The 20,170-nt window shown below is 32.1% G+C and overlaps 1 protein-coding gene and 1 long non-coding RNA gene across 2 annotated transcripts in view; both read left to right on the top strand.

The window, feature by feature from the left end:
• LOC107609944 (filament-like plant protein 4) overlaps window positions 1,743-20,170 on the top strand; it is a 23,592-nt gene continuing 5,164 nt past the window's right edge. The window contains exons 1-6 of the mRNA XM_016312010.2: window positions 1,743-2,030; window positions 2,580-2,681; window positions 2,789-5,136; window positions 5,261-5,303; window positions 5,381-5,488; window positions 10,801-10,807. Of these exons, the coding sequence (XP_016167496.2) occupies window positions 3,104-5,136; window positions 5,261-5,303; window positions 5,381-5,488; window positions 10,801-10,807 (2,191 nt within the window). The 5' untranslated portion in view covers window positions 1,743-2,030; window positions 2,580-2,681; window positions 2,789-3,103. The remainder of the gene's footprint in view (window positions 2,031-2,579; window positions 2,682-2,788; window positions 5,137-5,260; window positions 5,304-5,380; window positions 5,489-10,800; window positions 10,808-20,170) is intronic.
• On the top strand, window positions 14,225-14,678 carry LOC110264305. Its single transcript, XR_002350229.1, has 2 exons — window positions 14,225-14,373; window positions 14,627-14,678. It is a non-coding gene; the product is annotated as an uncharacterized LOC110264305 (long non-coding RNA).

The following is a 20,170-nucleotide window of genomic DNA, read 5'->3' as shown; positions in this document are numbered from 1 at the left end:
AGTTGTGAATGGGTGGTTATTGTTGATTGTTGTTGTCGTTGTTAGCATTTGGAAAAAGCGAAAAAAAAGGGGGAGGGGAGGGGGAGCAGCGTAGTGAGGTGGGTAGTGCTGGCAAAAGAAAAAAGAAGGGGAGGACCGACCGAGGGGCATCCAATGAGTACTTTTACTAACTCACTCATTCACACGTGTTTCTTTTCTATAGGCCTTTCCCTCATTATAAAAATAAAAATCGTATAAAAATTTAATTAAAAATATAAAAATTTAAAATAAAAAAACAAAAATTTAATTATAAATTTAGTAAAATTATAAGAACTAATAGGATAATTAATTATTTTTTTAAATGTACTTTCTAGGTAACCAGTCAACGACCATTTAAATTAATTGAAAAAGCTGTAAGGTCATAATTATTATGTTGTAATGTGGACTGTTTAGCCACTACTGGAAACCGTCGTTACATAAGATGTATAGAGTCAAAATACCCCCTTCTTGAGGAAACAACGCCAACCAAGCAATCTAACTCTTAACATAACGTGCCTATAAAAGTTAGCTATAAATTTTTAAATTATTAATTATTCTATTTAGAATAAGAGACAACATTGCTATCAATTATATATATGAAGGCTTTCATAAGTAAGTCATTGTTTTTTGAAAGGAAAAATGCATGGCAATGTGTATTTTGGTTAAATATATCTTTACCACTAATAAAATTGTCGCAACCTTAAAAAATTTACTTTAGTAGACATATTTTAATATATGTAAAAAGAAAAAAAAATTATAAAATATATATTAAAATATAAAATATATAATAAAAATAAATTAAATTATATATATTTATATTCAAATACATGATAACTAATTTGTTAATTGATGTTTTGTGTATACATAGTATTTTTGTTTTCAAAAATACTGTTATTTACCATTAAGTATTTAAATTGCACATCAATTATAATGATAAAAATTGCTTAAATAAATAAAAGAATAGTCTCTGATAATCACATGCACAACACTACTCTTTACACAACAAGTAGCCAATAGGAATCCAAGGTCTAAAAGTGTACATTATTTGGCATAATACTAAAGTGTGTCATGCATTAAAGGTTTCAACAATAATATAGTATTGTTATTTCCATATATTTGTGATTTAACCCCATAAATAAATATTATTATAATTGGCAGCTTAAAGGCATTTATGGGAAAGAATATTACAAAGAGAGAAAACTTGTCCTGAAATATAAAAAGTCAAAATTGCCATGAATTGAAATATTTAACAGGAGTAGATTATAAGAGGCATGAAGGGTAACCCTATGGCAGTGGCAGAGATGGAATCATGCAGTGAGTATGGCACTGTGCTTGGAAAGCCGCCAAGTCAAGTCTCATGCAACTACACACCAAATTAGTGAGCTGTAGAGACTAGAATTGCTGCCATTGTGGTCCAAAGTCGTAATAATCACACTTTTGTCTTAAATGCCACTTAAAATTAAAATAATACTAAAGACACTACCACGACTATTATTATATAACAGTATTTATGAAAGGTAAGTTAAATAAGAACAATGTATGGATTTTCTTTTCTCATCAACATCGGATACAGCTAAGATGCTTGCTTGATTCTGACACAATCGATTAGGAGTTGGTTCGGACTCTCTTTCTGTTCCATGCTTCCAAAAGGTTAATTAAGTAAATCTACCAATAACCACTTTCAGTTTTCACCTCCGAAAATTTGCTTAAGAATAAGATAATAAAGTCATTTGTAATAAAAGCTTAAGAAACAAGAATAATGGATGAGTTATTTATTTATTAGAGAGAAAGAAGAAAAATTCAAAAAGCTAAGGGATGAGTTTTTGGAGCTTCCTTGAACGTCTTAGCTTTCTAGAGATACTGATATCTTAGCTTATTAGCTTAGCCACCACCACCACTATCGCTGCTCCGGCACTGTTACTGCCACCTTTAACCATTGTAGAAGCTGCTACTATCCTCTCCATACGCATTATCCTTTTTAACTTTCATTTCTTTTTTTTTTTTTTTCCCCGGTAAGTTTATTTTCATTCACTCTTCTTTCATTTTTCCCCTTACTCTTCCTTCCCTTGCTGCATTATTCTCTTTCTTAGTTCTGGATTTCGTTTTGTTTTCCTCTGATTATTATTATTAATGTAAAAATTGATGGCACCTTGCACTGTGCTATGTTCTAGGCCTTTACTATTTTCACTTCTTAGAAAATAGTATATAGTGTATGCAATGCACAACCCTTTTTTTTTTTTTTCTTTTTCATAATAATCGCGTTAGAGAATAGAAATAATAATAGATCTTAGCTTGGAAATAGATCGTCGTTTACGTGAAAATACAAACTTCACTTGAGCTCCACCACCTTCCTATTTCTTTTGTTGTAAATTCCTACTTAAAGCTTGGTTAGTTTAATTATTGCGAACGGCGTTTCTTCAATGAGAATTGAATTGAATAGAATAGCATCATCATTCCTTTGGTAGCAAGGCAAGATAACTGCGAATTTTCATTATTGTTAACTGCGCTAAAAATCTCATCCAACTGTTGAATTATTATAATGCTGGATATCTTTTTTATAGGCTGTAACAATGGACCGACGGTGGCCGTGGAAGAAAAAATCATCTGGCAAGGCTGTGGACAAACCATTGGAATCTGGCGATGCTTCTGATCAGGCCAATCAGGTTGTTTTCTTGAAATAACTTCAGTATTCTCCTACTGTTGATTCAACAAATTGATGAAGTTAATAGATTTTTCTTGCTTATTGTTTTCTCTTCACTTATGCAAACAGGACAGGAAGGAAGTGAACTACGTCCAAATCTCTGTGGAATCATATTCCCATCTAACTGGTTTAGAAGATCAAGTAAAAACATACGAGGGAAAAGTTCGAACACTTGAGAATGAGATCAAGGAGATGAATGAAAAGCTCTCAGCAGCAAACTCTGATATCAATACCAAGGAAACTATGGTAAAACAGCATGCTAAAGTGGCTGAAGAAGCTGTCTTAGGTATAAATAAATATAAAGATTAAAATGATTTTACCATCTCGTTCAATCTTCCGGCCGAGGATTGCGCATCACATTTAGATGGGGCTCTTAAGGAATGTATGCGACAGATAAGAAATCTTAAGGAAGAACATGAACAGAAAATACAAGAAGTTGCTCTGGCGAAAACCAAGCAATTAGACAGGATTAAGGGGGAACTGGAGGCAAAGATAGTTAACTTTGAAGAGAAACTTGTCAGGGCTAGTGCTGAAAATGGAGCACTCTCAATGTCCTTGCAGGAGCGCTCCAACATGCTGATCAAAGTGAGCCAAGAAAAAGCACATGCTGAGGCTGAAATTGAGCATCTTAAGAGCAACATAGAATCATGCGAGAGAGAGATTAATTCACTTAAATATGAACTCCATGTTGTTTCGAAGGAACTTGAAATTCGCAACGAAGAGAAGAACATGAGTATTAGATCAGCAGAAGCTGCTAACAAGCAGCATGCAGAGGGTGTCAAGAAAATTGCTAAGTTAGAGGCTGAGTGCCAAAGGTTACGTGGTCTAGTGCGGAAGAAGTTACCTGGCCCTGCTGCACTGGCACAGATGAAGTTAGAAGTTGAAGGCCTTGGCCATGATTACAGAGAGAGTCGAATAAGGAAGTCTCCCGTGAAACCTGCTGCTCCGTATTTGTCCCCATTGACTGAGTTCTCCTTAGAGAATGTACAAAAATTCCAGAAAGAGAATGAATTTCTCACGGGGCGTTTATTGGCAATGGAAGAAGAAACAAAGATGCTGAAAGAAGTTTTGGCTAAACGTAACAGTGAATTGCAGGCATCAAGGAGTATGTGTGCTAAAACACTAAGCAAACTTCAGAGTTGGGAAACACAGCATCAGCAGAAAGGATCCCCAAAATCCATCACCCAGATGTCCCATGCAAGCAATGCTCCAAGCTTGGTCTCCATGTCTGAAGATGGAATTGATGATACAGGAAGCTGTGCTGACTCTTGGTCTACGGCAACAGTCTCCGGGCTGTCCCAATTCCCTAAAGAAAAAAGCACTGAAAAATCAATCAAATCTGAAGCTACTAAGAAGTTGGAACTAATGGATGACTTTCTAGAAGTGGAGAAGTTAGCTCGTTTGTCAAATGACACCAATTTAGATGAGGTTTCTTGCAAAGATGTTCCATCTGAAGAGAACAATGATATAAAGAGCAACGAGTTGCTACTATCAGAGCTTAGGTCAAGAATATTATCAATTTTTGAGTCCATTGCTAATGATGCAGACGTAGGGAAGATCATACAAGATATTAAGCACATAATAGAAACGGACAAAGAAGCGACTTCATCCCACTATTCCAACGAATATGTGCAGATAAACTCAGATTTGGAAGCTGCAATTTCTCATATTCACGACTTTGTGTTGTTACTGGGCAAAGAAGCAATATCATTTCATGACATATCGTCCGATGGAAGTGAAATGAGTAAAAAGATTGAGGAATTCTCTTTTACTTACGATAAACTTCTATGCAACAATGCAAGTTTGGTCCAGTTTGTTCTTGGCCTGTCCAGTGTTTTAACTAAAGCAAGTGAGTTCAGATTTAATGTCCTTGGCTACAAGGGTACAGAAGCTGAAAATAACAGTCCTGATTGTATAGATAAGATTGCTTTGCCTGAAAATAAGCTAGCTCAAGACAATGCATCTGGAAATAGATATCAAAATGGTTCTTCCCTTATTCTGAATCCTTGTTCTGATCCTGAGGTTCCTGATGATGGAAATGTGGTTTCTACATCGAAGAGCCTCAAGGATGAATATGAAGAATTGAAACAGGAGAATCGGAAACTAGTAACTGATCTGTCACAGTGTGCTGAAAATCTACAAATGACAAAGTCTCAATTGCTAGAGACTGAGCAACTTCTAGCAGAAGTAAAATCAGAATTGGCTTCTGCTATTAAATCAAACAGCTTGGCTGAGACGCAGCTGAAGTGCATGGCAGAGTCGTACAAGTCACTTGAAGCACGTGCCCAAGAGCTTGTAACCAAGCTGAACCGTCTTCAAATTGAGACAGAAACCCTGGAGACTAAGCTTCAAGAGGAAAAGAAGGCTCATGAAACAGAATTGGCCAAAAGCAAGGTGCTGGAGGAGCAACTACAAAGGTTAGATACCATCCTATGTTGTCTATGTTGTATATATGTGTTTAATTCTAGATGAAAAGCACGGTTTCATGTAGCTAATTTACAGTAATATAATATCTAACTAGTTCTCATGTTTGCCTGTTAGGATTGAGAGTTCAGCAGCTGATAGTGGCATGAAGTCGACACAGGTAACAAGAACATAATAAGCTGCATGCCATAATCCATATTGCTAAATATATATTATGGTGTTAAAATTCCAAGACGGATTCCTTGTTTAATGCAGGAGAAAGATTTGGCAACCGCGGCGGAGAAGCTAGCTGAGTGTCAGGAAACTATATTTCTTCTTGAGAAGCAGTTAAATGCTCTGCATCTANAGCTTATTTAGCCCAGACAACGAGTCGAGCCTTCTAGCGAGATCTCCGGTGCAGCATCACAAAGCAAGACACAGGCCAACCAAATCAGCCTCCTCACCGGCGGATTCTTCCACGCCTACACCGGAGAAGCATGCGCGAGGCTTCAGTAGATTCTTCTCATCAAAAGGAAAACCTTCTCGTTGAGTTATTAAATTAGCCTCTTTGGTAATTTGGTTTGTTGTGTTGTTGAGTGGAGAATACCATGCATCATTGCATATAATCTGAGGCCATTCTTGTTATTGTATGTAACAGCTTTGTAAATGGTTACTATATGCTGTTTTCTTTCTTTTTGAGCTTCTTCTGTAACTTAAATAGCAGGTATTGACATAGTCTCTCTCTCTATATGTTGTAATTCTCCTTACCAAACCAAAAACAGAACTTAGACGACTATGTTGTTGTATTTCACTAAATTTATCTATACCTTGATTCTTTGCGAGCAACAATAAAAATCGTTCAACTTCAACTGACAACTATATCAACGGTACAAATTAAATATACCATAACATAGCTACATACAGCTTCTTTAAAAATGGCTCCAAGAACGTTTTCTATCTTGGAATTACAATCAGCATGAGATCCATAGGCATCAAAACTCAACCGGCAATCAACCCGGTTAGAGTAATTAAATTATTGGTTGAACCGTTAAATTACTAGTTGATATACTATAGTTATAGCGTAGTGCCGTAGTATGAACGGTGACGCCTTTAAATTTGGAATGCATATGAACGGTATCACAAGGCTAACTAATTATTGAATCTTCTTAATTATTAGTAATATTAGTATGCAATGTGTTCCAATTAGTGGAGGATATTGATGGAAACTTATTCTCAAGGTTTGAGCGGCAAATACTATCTTTTTCATCAACTGTATGTGCTAATAAACTCGTAATTTTGGATTGGACTTGTTTACATTTCAAATCTTTTAAACAAAAGCATAACAGAAAAATCGCGTCACTCACGTTCAGTAAGCATAAAAAGGATAACAAAGATCGAATAGAAAGGATAGCATATATATACATGCCCATAGGAGAAGCTGGGGAGTTAAAGTGTCTAGTAACATCTTGTAACAGAGAGTCAATAGAGTATCAAATCTCAACTTGGAGCATGTGGTAGCAAGCCATTGTGTATACCCAGAAAAACTCATATCTTAGATAATTTCAAATATTCAAGCCAAATAGATTTTTACTTCCTCATTTATTAATATCATTATCACCACCAATTCATACCTCATTCAATCACATTTCATTATTATATCATCATCTTTATCAATCACTGCTTATACCACTTTATCATTGCCTTATTGCTTAGTTATTACTTAGCAAATCCTTCTCAACATCCCCTTGACTCATTCAACATATTCACCCTTGTTTCAAAATTCTAAAACTCACTAACAAATCCTAAACAGGTGTTAAAGAGGTTTAGAAATCTTGAGTAATGGTTGAAATTTTAAAAATTATACTTTTCATCAAAACAAGGGTCATACGTACGCATGAATGTTAATATTGTAACACCCTAACTTTTAGCACCTCATGATCGCACTAAAAGTTCGGGTGTCATCTACCTCTACTCTTTTAATTTTATACTATACTCATTTAATATTGAACCTTTGTGAATACGAACCGAAACTTTTAATTAAGAAAACGAAAATCCTTTATTTTAAACCACTGAACCACAATATATATATATATATATATTCACATAGCATTAATACATAGACTTATTCCAAAATTCTCAAAAACAAATCCTACCCCTCAAAAACTAAAAACAATAAACGATGAGGGGAAAATAAATTCTAACAACTCAACTCGTGAATATAATCTTCTATGCTCTTGTATCTCTGTACTAAACTTTCGCACCTGTAGCTGAAAGGGGGTGGAAATAGGGGATAAGAACTGGAGAGTTCTTAGTAGGATCGAGATTAGAAGTTTAGTTCATTTTATATATACTTGGTCAGTAATAATAGTCAACAAGGGACAATCCAATTCAACAATTATAGAACACAAAATTCAAACAGTCATTTAGCACACCCACTATCACAAGAAACACACTCACAAAAAAATATGCACAAATAAGTATGATGCATGTCTATTCTTATCGCAGGCCATGAGCTCATGTGTCAGTTGCCTACCTGCTCCTGACATTATCCGGGAATAAGTCCCAGATATGGCTTTCTAGATGCATACAGTGTGCATATAAGTCTTACAGCCTGGCCACATGCAGTGTGACTTTTAAATGTATTTCAATATGCTTACATCTGAAAAACAGTTTTGAGTGTGTGGGCGTCCCCACTATGTCAGTTCTTACTCAAAAACACCAAACCTCAAATCTTTCCAAAACCTCAATTCAAAATCCATTATTTCACAACCTAAACCAACACCTTATGTCTCAAATCACAATCACACACTTCCCATTCATACCATAACATGCTAACATACAAATTCATTCAATAATTTACATCATTACCTTGACCGATTCCTCCCTAACTCAAAAACACCTCCAAATTCCCCCTTCCAGAAGCTCCAAGCCTCTAACTTCTTACCAAGTGAATTCCCAACTTCTAACGCTCAAATCAAGCATCCAACACCCACCAATTTTAACTCCAATTCATACAATTTAATCTAATACTACACAATTTCACTATAATCAACATATGATTACCAATTTTAACAATTCACAAAGGTTTAATAGTTTTCTTACCTACCCACAGATTAATTGGACAAAACCCAATAATTTTCTCAAGCTAGTTTGATCCTAAAACATCAAAACACCATAATCCTCAATACCCACAAACCAAAATTTCAAAATTGAAAAGAAGAGGAGCTAGGTGAGAAAATTCAAACTTCTTAACGCTTTGTTTGGATGTTTTGAAGAGCTCGACGTGGTGGTCGCATGGCCTTAAATGGTGTAGCAATCGGAGTCCCGGATTGAGAGATATGATGAATTGAATCTTTGGAAACAATGAAGTTAGGGTTCCTTGAGCTCCCTTCTCTCTATTCAGCATGATTCCCAAATGAATAAGGGAAGGAGGCTGAATTTCATAATTTACATGTTGGGCCTTTGGGTCCAGTTTAGGTCTGGTCCAAACGGTTCGGCCCATTATTAAAATATCTATTTAATAAAGAATAACACAGACAAAAAAATATTATGCCTAAAGTAACCTCTGATGATAAGTAAAAATGTATAATGTTAGGCATAAAATAACTCTGTACGATTATAAAGGGGACTTTCTGCATATTTTTATTTTTTTGAAACCGTACATGATGAAGGAAATTGCATTTACATGACAACTAAAGTAATAATTGAAGGTAGACTAAACTATACGTGAAAAAGAAACTTCACCAAATGAAATAATATACAAAAATCACAAAGAAACATTGATTATCAACTACAACATCTATTAACATAGACATGATAAAAAAATGCCATACATTTAATAATAAGGTAAGGACACAAATAAAAAATATTACTACGAAGTTTAAGATACATTTATATCGAGCATTAATTTTTTCTGCTATGAAAAATTAGAATTAAATCTAATAGATGTAGATAACTAATAATAGATATATGTATGTGAAGAGTATTAACAACAGAATATCAATTTAATACAGAAATATAAAGGAACATCTAATTTATCATTAATGCTTCAAAGTGGATTAGAATATTGACAACCTACATGTAATATCAAATGAAAAAAAAGGCAACATTGCACACATGCCTAAAGAACTTAACTACTATAAAGCCATGCTAAATTAGCATAGTGATAGAACCACATATATGTTTTATTCAAAGTAAAACCTAAAAACATACATTTATTGAATGGAAATTAACTACAATACAAACGGCTAAAACAAGAGAGATTTTTGAATATGCTCAACATGCTCTTTGCTGACAGAGATAGTAGGCTCCTTTGTAATTCTTCTGGATTTAGAGCATGAAGAGTTATTCAGATCGGAAAACACTTCATATAGATTTTTTGAACACTCTAACGATGTTATAGAACGCTTAGGAGTGACAATGTCTTAAGTAGAATCAAGATTTATGATTTCACATGACTGGGAGCTATTGTCCTACAAAAATGGAAATATAATCAGACACATATTTGATAAGAACAAATTTAAAATATAAAAAATAACTATACAACTACACTTACTATAGGAGTTACATCAAATTCAGATTGAGCACTCTATATTTCAGAGTTCTCCATAGCCATATTTTTCTGACATGAAAAAAATAATTAAAAATGATCATCAACAACTTAAAGATAACAAATGAAAACAAATTAAAAGATATACATAAAAAAATCTTGTATTTAGATGTAAATAAGGTTATTAATTGCAAATCTTCACATAGCTTGAGAACTGTGATCTTACATGATTAAAAAGCATTAATGTCATCCAACTTTACAGAAATTTTAAACAAAAATTTCTTCTCTCTAAATGAATTACTTTCATATGGAATATCATCTTTAGAAAATCCCTTAAAGACGTGAAAAAAACAAAAATACAATAAAATGAATTATATTGTGAAAAGAAATCAATAGTTGACGCATAAAACATAAAAATGTAAATAATAAAACCTTAGATAGATGAGTAGTACACAGATCTGAAGCAGAAGTGCCAAGATAGCAAGAAACTTCTTTGTCATATATGACAAATGCTGCATTATCAGTATCATCACATATCCTGACCTGAACACAAAATCTGGATGGAAAAGCTTAATCAATTAGCATGAATACATCTACTTAAATATGATAAATTATGTTTGATAAAAAGTGAATAACGCAGTTTTGTTAAGACATGGGGACATGAGTGTTTGGGAAGGAATCACAAAACATGCAATAATAAAAATTCTCATTCTCTTTCAAAGCATGATAGCACAATTTGCAACCCTTATACCACTATCCATTCTTATTTTCAACAGAAATAATCGTACTAATAGTACAATAAAATTCACCCTAAAAAAAATATAAGTCCATTAATTAAAGTATCAAGCAAAAATTAATAAGCAAGCTATCTAAGAAATTCGTAATAACATACATCAATTAATTCCTTAATCTTACAAATAGGCTTGTAAGGAGTTTTATTTAGCAAGTCATCCTCGATATAGTATGCGGTGTGAAAAGGAATCTAAGTTAATGCCTTTCTTGGCTGATCATTGCACATAATAAAACTAAAAATAAATAAAAACTACATTTGAAAATACTGAAATAAAGAAGTAAAAAAAATTATATAATGCAGTTGATACATGTTGAATAATAATAATTTACCTCTGTCGAAAATCCTTCAGTTCCTTAAAGTCAGAATTAATGTAAATAAAAAATTATAATTGGTGTTTGATACACCCATAGCACCTGATACGAATATAAAAAAATTTATAATATATACATATGGTGATAATGGTGATAATATCCATTAAAACATATTAATGTTGAAAATAACTTTTTAAAAGGTAACACCAAAATATTACATACTCTTAAAAAATTGAACTTTGCAAACTAAATAATTAAAATGCATTCAAAAGTTGAATTATCCTGTATGTACTAAACCAATTGAGTAGAAAACTCCTTCCAAAGAGTGCATCTAATGGTATCCTTTTTCCTGAAAATTAAAGACACATAATTAAACTGGGTACAAAATAAAAAGATGGAATGCAACACTATTGAATAAGAGAAAATAAAAAGAACTTACCACATGTCATCAAGCTCTAAAACAATATAGATTGACTTCTTGCTATTTTTAGCGAATTTAACTATGTCCCCTTTGAAAGTAATAAGACCTATAACACTACAAGAAAAATATGTTTTACCGACAAACTTTTAATGGCAATAACATAATGGCCGTTAATTTCTTAATTTATGTTATGTTTTTACGGAAATTATACATTTGCCATTATTATTATATATTATAGTGGCCATTATTACTATTGCCAGAAAATTATTATACTTTTTTACTTTTAATTTTATTTTTTTAAATTATTATAGTGGCCATTACTATTATTGTCGGTAAACTTTTATTACTACTTTTTTTTTAATCTCATCCCTAAATCAAATTGGAAAACGTAGAGAGAAAGAAAAACTGAAAAGGAAAGAAGAATATCGCCACTGGCCTGGGTTAACTTGCGTAACTTCCCTCCATCGCCGATCACCACTGCCATAGCAGTTGCCATCGCCGACAACTGTCGTCCATCATCCTACTCCTTGGATCTCGTTTTCATCCGATCCACCTTAGATCCGCATCGCTCTCATCGTTTTTTCGTCTCAAATCTACATCATCAAGGCCTTTCAGCCACTGTTGTTGCTGCTCTTGTCGCAACGCCACACCTCCGCCGTTTGCATCGCCGCCGTTCTTCCGTGAAGACGCACACGATCGTCGTCGCCGGAAGGTCTTTTCTATTTATTTTTTCGATTTTGGTTTGAATATTTAGAAGCCTGTGATTCTCTCTGTGTTATTACTTTTGCTCGATTTGCTTGCTTGATCCTAATGAATCTGGCAGCTCAAGCTAAAATCGAAGTGTTTTTTAAGTGTTTCAGATCCTAATTTTTTGTTTGCTCTGTTTTCTCCATTTTTGCTTGCTTGATCCGCGGTTCTTGTTTTCTTGCTCCGATTTATATTTCGATTTTGGTTTAAGTGTTTGAAATGCTTTCTGCAGAGTTTCATTAAGATTATGTTTGCATTATTGCTCAGAATATAAAAATGTTTGAGAGTCTATTTGCAGTAGTGATTGTTAGCAAGGAGTGAGATGCTGATGCTACATTTTCTAATTCTGTGGTTTTTAGAATATCATCACTGTTAGTTTCATTGTCTTTAAATTACTCAACTAACTATCTTGGGAGAAAATATGTTCATGGATTCAGATTTTTAGCATGAGAGGAAGTCAATAGAAGTCTATATTAATGCTATAAGAAGGTTTACACACTAAAATGTTACACTTTATGTGTACCGTCAATGATTAATAAGAGCTAGCTAAGCAAGTTTTTGGGTCTTCAAGTGTTGCTGCCATTTCTCAACACCAGAAAGTTAGAGCTGCTGAAAAGCTTGGGAGCTGATTTAGCTGTTGACTACACAAAGGAGAACTTTAAAGACTTGTCAGAAAAATTTGATGTTGTTTATGATGCCATTGGTAAGAAGAAAAAACTGTGTTCTCCTTGTATCATTCATGTTCTTCCAATCTTTGCATGCCTAAATTTATGAATTGCTTTATTTTGCACACAAATAAGCACAACTAACATTAACATCATGAATTCCCTATACTTGGATGCAAGTTCAGAAAGTGGATAACCAATTCTTAGTTGGTTAAAAATTAGATGGACTGATTCTGAACCAATTTAGAGCTTATTCAAAACTAGAGAACTAGTCCATAATCAATTTGGATAGAATTTATGTATAAGGATTATTTTTGTAGAATTTAACTTATAAGGTTTACTAATTGAGTCTTTCTCTTTTTTTCTTTTTTCCTTTTACATTTATGGATAAAAAGAAGAAACTAATTATATAAAACTCATTGCTATTATCTCTCTAACGTTCAATTGACTGAAATTTCACCACACAGAGTCTTAGTGTACATATTCCTTATGCATGTTATGTTGGTGTATGTGTGTAATATTAATGAGACGGACTACTTTCTGTTTTTACTTCCTTCCTAATGTAGTCTTTTTGTTCTGACATTTCCTGTTAAAACCCCATCAATGCTTATTTTGTTATTCTATGATCACTAATATAACGTGTGTTTATTGCCACTTTATAGTTTATACATGATTGGGATGTTGCTTGTTGATTCTTATGCTTTCTTAGTAATGATTACAGGGTCAAGCATTGGTAAAAATCAATATTGGCAATGTTTTGGATTCTGCTCAAAAGTGGAGAGAAGCATTAAATGCATATACTGAAAGCTATAGGTAAAAATGATTGATATAGTAATATCCATATAAGAAAATCTACCAGTAATTTTTTTTTTCATCAAAATAAGAGATAAAGTCATGGGGGAAAAGTGGTAATAATCTCATGCTTTTGACACATCTAATTCTAGGTTGCCTTTGTAGGAGGTTGACATTTTTAATTGATAAGCTGAAGAACTCAATAGAAGATGAGTCAGGTGCTAAAAATATGGCAGAAGATTGTTGCACTATTAACACAAGATTGCTAATGCACTGGAATCTACATCTGTACTTGCTTATCTCTGTATAGGTGTAATGAATTTGTGATTTGTTTTCCACTCACTGATGTAGGTAAATTTCATATTTTAACGAGTATTCTACATTTAAACATTTAACAGGACATAACAGCCATGTCTCTGGAAATACTATAGTTAATCTTTTGTCCAAGCTTTCCACTTTGAAAAGGTATGTATAGTCAATAATACCAATGGAACCATCAAGCTCAATATAGCATTGTTACATAACCTTTTTTAGGTCATTTGCAAATTTAAACTAAATATGCCCACTGTAGGTTTTCGGAGCTGAATCTCAGTGGTCTAAAACTAGGCAAACTAGTAGTTGATGCCCTTTGCCAGCTTGCAGGTACCTTGAGTTTACCAGGACTAATTCTTGGAGGTACCAGTATCGGAACAATGAGTAAAATCTGTAATTGCCATGCATTCATTTTATTCTCAATACCATTCTTGTTTGTTCTATCCTACATACCTTACATGCTCTCCTGACTGGTTTTGTTGTCATTCTGCAGGAAGGGGTAATGCAATTAGCAGAACAATTGCTGAAAGGGGCTGAAGAGTTTGTGAAACTTGATCTATCATATTGTGGGCTCACATCAAACTTTGTTTCAAATATCAATGTTACTTTGTTTTGTTCCATCCTTGAGCTGAACCTGGAAGGAAATCCTATTCTGCCTGAGGTTCGTTTGACTGCAATCATGGATTTCATTTGCTAATATTCTTTTAAAGCATGTGTTATCCATTTTATTGATTGCTTTGTCATTCAGCACAGACTCTAACTTCTTAACATTTCTTTACTGTTAACACAAGTTTGCATTTTCTATAGTTTTAGCTACAGGTACTACTATGCCCATTTTACTAATTTATTTGTGTAACACAACCAGTTAAGTTTTATTGTCATTCATGTTGTTTAAATATCTCTAATGGATACAGGGCAGAAATACTCTATGTTCTCTTCTAGTAAACCCATCATGCTCTCTCAAAGTGTTGGTCATTAGAAAGTGTCAACTTGGGCTTGCTGGGGTTCTCCACATAATTGAGGCACTGGCAGGTAGGTATCAAATCATAGTTCATTATTTAAAAACTAGTGCTATTGTTTGGTAAATTTTTTTCCTTTAATCAGAGAACAACAGCCTAGAGGAGCTTAATTTTGCAGAGGCTTAGGAAAAAAGCAGCAAACAGAAACAAAGATGAATTTTACTTTTTGCTGTCACAATTATTTTGATTCTCTCATATATGTTTTGGATGATGCAGTTAGATTGTAACTATAGTATAATGGTTAATGGACTGGTTGTATGTAGATTGTAACTATAGTAAAAATTTGTATTATTCTTTATTATTTTTCAAGAGAAATTTGTGTATAAATATTTTGAATTTAATGAAATATTTTATTTTGTAGTAATTAATTTTAGTATATTTGTATTATGTATAATAATAATAATTGTTGGTAAAAATAATTTGAAATTTAAAAAAAAAGGATAGATTGTTATTTCTAAAAGAGTGAGTATAATTAAAAAAAATTTAAGATTTTAGCGGCAATAGTAATGGCAGCTAAAAGTGAATAATATTATAATTTTAGAATTTTTTTTAGTGGCCATATAAATTGCCGGTAAAATGGATTTTAGCGGCAATAGTAATGGCAACTAAAAGTGAACAATGTTTCCATCTTTGAATTACTTTTAGTGGCTATATAAATTGCCAAGAAAATTGCCCCTAAAAGTTATATACTTTTTGCGGCCATTAAAATGGTCTTTACCGGAAAATGTTATAATTGCCACTAAAACCTTTTAGGGGCGAAGCATAAGACGACTAATGTCTAATTGCCGGTAAATGTATTAGCAGCTATTTTTATTGCCGCTAAAAGTAAAATAAATGGCCGCTAAAAGTGATTATTTTTGTAGTGTAACATCTACATTTAGAATTTAAATATAAAAAAAAATGTAATCTACTAAAACATATAATGTATTAAACTAAAGAATATTAAGGAAATTAAGTTAACAAATATGACAGAATGAGTTACCTATCAAGTGGAATTGTGGATTCTATTGAGAGAGAATCAGTTCATTTGGCACAAAATAAAACATATTAGTAGTAAAATTAATATCCTTCACATGGCATAAATGAGTCTCACTCTTAAAATATATACGAAGAGAATGAGTAGTGGGCTAATGTTTTTTTTATCATTAACAGCAAAGAAAAAGCTTGATATGGAGTACAGTCTTCCCTCAATAATGTCATTCTCAAAAAGCCTTCTATAGAGTTCCTAATGGAGCACTGGATTTGATGACCTTAAAATATGTCAACAGAAAGCTTAGAATGACTTGTTCTAAATGTTGTTGAAATTATCTTACATAAATAAAAAAAATTTATAAAAACAATAATATCAATTACTAGTTGGTCCATAATAATGAACTCAAGCATTGGTTTCCTGGATTTATCTTCAATAGCATATAATGACCATATCTTAACCACTCTAACTTTGATTTGCCAATTCTGCTGGTCAGAGAACACATCAAGATCTTGAAGCATATGAATGGAAGTTGCCATAAATGATGAAATCACGAAGTGTAAAGTAAACAATATTCAAAAAATAAGAATAAGTTCTACATCAGCTATGGACCAACTGGAGTAGGAAATGAGATTATTTATAGATACAACTACTACACTTTGACATCAATAAAAAATATATTTGACAAAGATACAAAGATAAAAAAATAAAAACAATGTGACACATCTAATAAATGTCACATTAACAGTGAAAATTAGGGAATCAAACCTCTGAACACATGACCATTTATGACATAGTTGGTCACTATAGCAAAATGACATTACTTTTCTAATAAGAATAAGATATACATTAATCATAGCATGAAAAAAAAGAAAGAAAAGAACTTAAATTGTTACAGTTGATAAGGATAAAAAAGGATAACATCCAGGAGAAAAAATATGATCGCACCACATAAGTAATAGATAAATGTATTATTATAGGACAACAAAAGATATACTCTATCTCTGAAAATTAAAAAATACAACATTAGTATGCATGAAAAAGCATACAATTGAGTGTAGCAGACAGCTAATAAGAAAGATATATTCAACTTGTAAAAAAAATAATGATAGCTATGCATTATAAGGCGGAAAAAAATCAAAATTTATTGAAAATGTAAACAATCAAGAACAGATTCATTGGCTCCATAAAAAGAAATTACATTTAAGATATAACTGATGCATACAAAAAATAGTAAAATCCGTTGTATATAATTTTTAATAGAAAATTTGAATAGTAAAATGAAAATGGAATTCAATTTTAATTAATTTATAACTAATTCTAAATAGAAAATTGGTTCCCTAACCTATTTAACTAACATTTATGATAATTAACTTGTTTACAGGATCATATCTAAGACAGAAAGCTTTACCTGATATTTAAAAATCATAGTCAAAGAAGTTTAAACAAAACTACAAATATATTACTCCTATATATATTGAAAATAATTATCTTGGAAACTAAATTAATAAAAGTCAGGATAAATAGAATTTAGCAGACAAAAAAATTAAAACCATACCAAATCAAGCTTTGTATAATTCACTAATACCTGGATTATATCATATTTAAAAGTAATTGACATGAAAAAAATTTACAACTTTTTTTTAACAAGCGAGCTCAACACCATACAGTGGAGCGACATAAATAAAGAAAGACAGGCAACAAAAGCAACAAAGACAACCTGAACACAATCCCTATTGTTAATTTACAACTTTATATAATAAACAAAGAAAGTGATGCAGAAGTGATCGAAAAAAAATCGATAATATATTGAATTGAAATTCATGATTAACAACATGTTGAATGATTAAAATATATTAATTAAATATTAAATATTAATATTAATAAGTACCAAAAGATATAATGAACAACATAGGTAGCTAAAAAAACACATTGTTAGATCTAATTAATACAACAGCTAAACTAACATGAAACTGCATTACATGGATAGAAAGTAAATAACATATCCAATTGGAGAAAAACTATTGACTATCTAGACATTGATAAGAAACAAAATAAACATCTCCAAATAGTTACAAAAAAAAAAAGATACATCAACTTCTAATAAAATTCAAAGATATATAATATTAATTGACATTGCAATCTCATCTATGGATAACACACTACAATGCAAGACACTGCTTTCCACTAGCTTAAGATTCCTACAAAATTTTTGCCATCTTTTTGTAAGAAATATTTCGTTGGGCCTACTATCATGCCATCGAAGCTTTATCCTTATAGATGAACCAGTTAGTTGATAACATTTACAAATCCAATTTTATAGGGAATGTTCTAACGGCAAACATGGCAGGAAGAAGCTGGAATTATACGAACATGATTAAGTCAAAATTTAGCAAAAAAAAATCAATATGAACAAATGAATTCAAAATATATAAATGGATAACTAGATAGAAAACCATACCAATGCATAATGTTTAGATTGAAAAGGAGATAGCACCTTAACTATTGAATATACAACTGGAGAAGCAATTGAGAACAGATGGGATAGAGAGGGGGAGGAGGAGGAAATTCATTCGGTGGGTTGGGGTTATGTGCAGGAACAAAACCATTGATTAAGTTCGATATGTCATTGCCAATAGCGAAAGAATAATCATCATGAGAAAGGGGGTGCGTCCTCGTAACAGAATGACATCTAGTCTTATCAAAATCAAGCGAAAAATTAGGCTGCTTCTCATTATGAATAAAAGGAAAATGAAGAGGTTCTTGATGGAATTATGTTGGGTTAAAACTGTAGTTAGCTCTATCAAAAAAGTTGTCATTAACAAATGATGTAACATGAGTTGTGTTAAGAACTTGTGGTGTTCTTTGAACTTAAAGACAAATGTCTAATGGAACTACACTCTTGTTATCAGAGATTTGTAGAGTTAACAGTATAAAATGATTCATTGATGGAATAAGGTTGAGGACTTTTATACAATGAATCTTTAACATATGGACAGAGAGCTCAACTAAGAAGAATCTTCAGATATATCAATGACACTATCAAACCTTATGTAACAACCCAATTTTTTATGCCAACACAATGTTTTTTGAAAAATGTTATTTTCAGTAATTAGTTTTATTTTGACAAATCGATTCCAATTTTTGAAGTAAAATAAATGATAATATAATTTTATTATTATGTTATTAATTTATTTTACATGGTATAATTATAATAGAGTTTAGATATTATTATTAATATTATTATCATTATCAAGTTCGATATTCGCTAATATAAATAAATATCAGTACTCTTTGATGAGTTTAGAGTTGCTAATGCTCCATTATATACCTGTTATCATTAAGTTACAAATGTCATTTATTACTTGTGTTTTAATATATCCAGCTTTTATAATTATCCGTTTAAGATATTTATAATTTGAATCGCTGACTTAGCAGCCCAAAAACGCAACATCCAACCCCCATGTGTCACCAAATCATATTAGTCATCATGATCACCATTAATCATCATCATTTGCATCTCTTTAATAGAATCACTAAAGAAAAAAAGAGAAAGGATGCCATCAGTGAGAAGAACGAGAAACATGATACCAAAAACCTTTCGAGCTTGATTTTTTGAGATCCGTAACTCTCGTAAAAAATCCGAACTGATTAAAGTGTTCATATCTTTCTCCTCTTCACGTTGATGTCACTTTTGTTTGGGATAAATTAACGGATAAGCCGTTGTTCCCCTTACATGTCTCGGCCAAATTGAGGAGTTGGAGGGAGTAGCCGATTTTCGATGTTTTCGTTTTCAATTTCTCATTCAAGAGCTTTCTCTGGAGCTTTGGTTATTGTGATTTCGTACGGAGGTAGAGTTTGGTAATTTTTCACCGATTAATGTTAATGTGATAAGTGATTGTTGGTTTGGTTGATTATTGGTTGAATTTGATTAATTTTACGATGAAATTTTGTTGAATTATTGTCCTTTCTTGTGAATTGTGGTTTGGCCATGAAGAATAGTCTAGCTGGGGTTATTTTGATGATTTTGGGACTGTTGTGAATAAAAATTATTGAGAAAAATTGTTGAGGTTTGATGGCCGAGAGATTAACTGAAAAAAGGTGAAAAATCGGTAACCATAAAGCTCGACAACAGATTTAAAATCATATATATTTTCGAACAGATTTTAGTAAAGGAATTTTGGGTTTTAAGAGTTGTGTTTCTCACCAACATAACATTATTATTATTTTGAGAATGAAATTATATTTTCATAAAAGTTGAGATTTATTTTGTAAATATATAAGTTTTGAAGTATTTTGAGTAAAAAGTAAGAGCTCAGAGATGAACGGATATTTATTAAAAATTATGAGTTACTTTTATAAATATTAAAATATGTGAGAGTTAATTGATATTTTTCTAAAAATGTTCGGTTATAAATAAATACTTACAAACTTGGGGTTTAAAGTGTAATTATTAAAAGTTTAAAAAC

The sequence above is a fragment of the Arachis ipaensis genome, chromosome B07 (assembly GCF_000816755.2).
Source record: "Arachis ipaensis cultivar K30076 chromosome B07, Araip1.1, whole genome shotgun sequence".
In the NCBI taxonomy this organism is placed as follows: Eukaryota; Viridiplantae; Streptophyta; class Magnoliopsida; order Fabales; family Fabaceae; genus Arachis; species Arachis ipaensis.
The sequence above is the reverse complement of the archived record's forward strand: the minus strand, read 5'-3'. Positions and strand labels throughout refer to the sequence as shown.